The following is a 3611-nucleotide window of genomic DNA, read 5'->3' on the forward strand; positions in this document are numbered from 1 at the left end:
CCTTTAAGACCAATGATAAGGGCTAGAGCTTTTGCAAAATGGGCATAGATTTTGTCAAACCAATACGACCACCTGTTGATAGAACTCAAGCTCAATAAATCATTGTAGCTACGGACTATTTGACCAAGTGGACAGAGGCTAAGGCAACAAGGAAGAATGATGTTAGAACCACGGCCGCATTCTTTTATGAGAATGTATTCACAAGATATGGACTTCCAATAGAAATTGTCAATCCTAGGGGAACTCATTTCATCAATGAGGTAATTGAGTATCTACTGAATGAATTTATGGTCATCCATAACAAATATGCTCCATATCATCCACAAGCGAATGGACAAGCTGAGCATACGAATAGAATTCTTAGCTCGATATTAACTAAAGTGGTTAGTTCAGGACAAACTGATTGGGAAATAAATCTACATGCTTCTCTATGGGCTTATAGAGTTTCATTCAAGATAGCTTTAAATACTACAGTACCCTTTAATCTTGCTTATGGTCTTGATGTCATACTATCGATGGAATTTATATTGCCAACACTAAGGGTAGCTAAAGATCTTGAGTGGACAGAACATAAATTTTCAAAGAGGCTTGAAGATTTAGAAAAGCTTGATGAACAAAAGCTAACAGCTATAGCTCACATCTATGCACAAAAACGGAAGCAAAAACAATTTTTTGATTCACATCTAGTCACAAAAATTTTCAAAAAAGGGGACCTAGTTTTAGTTTATTCCCTTAAGCAACACATTCCCAAATTCAAGAAAAAGAGAAATGGACCATTTGTCATTGAAGAAGTATCTCCAAGTGAAGCAGTTAAAGTTTCCACTATAGATGGTGAACCAATGGCTAACTGGATTAGTGGATGCCGCTTAAAGAAGTACCATTTGCCACTAACCAAAGATTTGTCAGAAAAAATACATGCAGTAAAGCAGAGAAAGATTAAACGACAGCACGTTATTGAGCATTGTAGTAAGGTGCCTTGGCTGATATGTAATAAGCATGTGTTCTTCAAGAACTTGAGCATGTTTTGGAGGGGCTTAATGTGGTACAGGTCCAAAAACACTTTGATCATTAATGATAGAAAGTACAAAGTGTGCCAGAACCCTAAAGAAAGTTGGCTTATTTCTCTCAAGTTAGAGGACCAAACTGTTGAACAACGGCAACAGTTCTTGGTAGACACTTTGACTCCCTAGCTAGTTGTTTCTATGGCTGCAGATAGCAAACAATATAATAAGAAAGACAATAGAGTAAGATTTGCCTTAGAACGTAACTCGACAAGAGAATTTCAATGCCATCATATTCCCGTCTCCCTCAGTTTCTCTTTTAAACAAGAACTAGAAATGGTGCTAGCTGCCCATAATGGGAACAAAGAATGACCAATGAAGCCCCTTTTTAGTAATCGAGCTTGATCATGCTTCAATGATATGGGCAATCATGCCTTGGAATGCGGATGGCTTCAATTCCAAAAGCACACCATTCTCACAAGTACTTTAATGGTGAGAAGGTGATCATTAGTGTACATATAATTAAAAATAGACAAAAAAAAACCCAAAAGATATTTGATTAAAAGTATGATAAGTACGACAACAAGTGAAGACGGCATTCGTGCTGATGTTTCGCATGAAAACTAGAAAATGGCATTCTTTGGACAGTGACGATTGCACTCATGTGTTACATATCGCAATAGAAATTCATGGTTATGATAGTACATATAATATATAGCAATCCAATGTTATAATACTGACAATGTATGTAAAGCAATAGATATCGATGAATATTATTGATGGCTCCTATGTGATGAAATGGACTTTCCTTGTTGACAGAGGAAGCTAATAGAGTGGAGGGGTGAGCTGGGAATGACAATATAAGAGGGAGAGGTGTTCCAAGGGATAGGGTGGGGGCCAGCATATCTCCAGGTGAGGGTACTCCAGTAGAGCAGGCCTGCAAGCAAGTCACAAACACCCTCTGCATACATGAGACTGACAATGTCTCCGCCATCCGTATGCACCGCAAGGCTACGAATCTGTGCAAGGAGATCATCACAGATGCGTTCTTGCTCCTGTACCATCTCCCAAATCTCCTCAAGTATTTGTTGCATCGTTTCCGGGCGCTCTGCATGGCCAGCTTCTAATCCCCGCTCCTTCATCAGAGCCCCTACCACTGATTGCGCATCCTTTCGCACAAGCTCCTTGCCGAAAGACATCATGTCATTCACGTACAACGCATGCTTGCCTGCAGCCGTTTTCAGCTTCTGCACGAGCATCCCCATCTCTGTGACGTTTCCGGCAGGGTCCGGCAACTCAATCCCGAGCATATACTCCACCAGAGTCAACATTGGCCAGCAAAACGCGTCTAGAAGCCGCAGTGCTATTGTCTTCTCCTTAATCACATCAATGGCGTCACCATCATCGTCCGCCTCACTAATTGTAGTGACTCTGCGCCTCAAATGCCACATCTCCTTCATCGCTTCTGTGGATTTCACACAATCATCCACAAAACGACGTAGCAGACCGGGTGGCATCTCCTCTAGCATTTTCTCCCACACATCTGCCCGCAAGCGCTCCATAAACCGCTGGATGCGTGCATCCTTCGTGCTAAACGCCGGACTTGATGAAGGCGAACGACCGAAAGTATCTTTGAGCAATCGGAGGAAGCCATTGCCGAGCTCAGCCGCCGTTATCGCATCTGCCTCATCGATGGCATCGTCCAGCATGAGGAGCCAGATGTACAACTTACTGCCCAGCGTGAGACGCTGCGGAGATACGCGAGGAGAGGGGTGAAGGGAGGCTGTCAAAAGAGAATAGAAGCCCTTCTCGTAGGCATGGTGCGCAGCAGCAGGCAGAGATGCGGCGCCGCCAGAGTCGAACAGGGAGAGGCCCCATTGATCGCACTCGTCCTTGATAGAGTCGTACTGAGGGTGGCAGCGGACAGGGAACCTGCAGTTAATGGGCTCCGGAAGCGGCAATCGCAGCAATGTACTATTGGAGGTGATGGAAGAGGAATCATTACTGCAAACAATATAACGGCGGGCAGCAGAAAAAGCAACCCTAGCACTGCCGATCATATAACGGGGGGGCCCAGTGTCAATAGAAGCTGGCCGACTAAGAACATGCATCTGCGCAGAGCAGCAGGGGAAGGATATAAGTAAAGCAGGGAAGTTAGAACAATATTATGGACAACACTTACAGTTGGAGACGTCTTCATCATCTGCGCCATGCTACGCTGCCCACAGTATCTGTTACGCTGCGTGCCAAAGCTCTATTCAGAAATTTGCTGTACCGGTGTAGAACGACACGGCCAGCTCCTTTTTTTATAGAACTTCAAATTCAATTGATTCAATAAAAGCTCGTTCATGGTGTGGTCCACGTCTCGCGGACGTAGCCGGTGCTTATGCTAAGATCCTACTTCTGATGCCGGAGGAATCTTGGAACGAATAAAGTAGTACTCTGGAATTTGAAACTCACCCTCCACACTAAAACAGAAGGGATTCGAGCACACGTAAACCAGAAAACCGTAGCCAACCCACCATCTAGGTGATCATGCCATGGCAAACAAACCATTCAATTAAAAAAAACCTCCCCATCGGCCAGTCTATCGCCCTCAAACCGTTGCCC

General features: G+C 44.0%; 1 protein-coding gene across 1 annotated transcript; it reads right to left on the reverse strand.

Annotated features, from left to right (window-relative positions):
* Nucleotides 1–1600: 1600 nt before the first annotated feature.
* Nucleotides 1601–3340, reverse strand: LOC147426223 (sesquiterpene synthase Agr3-like). The gene is made up of 2 exons (XM_086498967.1): nucleotides 3184–3340; nucleotides 1601–3112 (listed from the first exon to the last, which is right to left on the reverse strand). The coding sequence occupies exons 1-2, from the start codon at nucleotides 3211–3213 to the stop codon at nucleotides 1775–1777; spliced, it is 1368 nt and encodes a 455-aa protein (XP_086355093.1). The 5' UTR covers nucleotides 3214–3340; the 3' UTR covers nucleotides 1601–1774.
* Between the last annotated feature and the right edge of the window lie 271 nt (nucleotides 3341–3611).

Source organism: Adiantum capillus-veneris, chromosome 24, assembly GCF_014529385.1.
Source record: "Adiantum capillus-veneris isolate H3 chromosome 24, ASM1452938v2, whole genome shotgun sequence".
NCBI lineage: Eukaryota > Viridiplantae > Streptophyta > Polypodiopsida > Polypodiales > Pteridaceae > Adiantum > Adiantum capillus-veneris.

What these genes read in the sequence shown, in the direction of transcription:
- LOC147426223 (XM_086498967.1), bottom strand. Translation starts at nt 3,213, where the DNA reads ATGGCGCAGATGATGAAGACGTCTCCAACT. An exon ending in TGATGAAGACGTCTCCAACT is followed by an intron (nt 3,113 to 3,183) that starts GTAAGTGTTGTC and finishes TGCTCTGCGCAG; the next exon opens with ATGCATGTTCTTAGTCGGCC.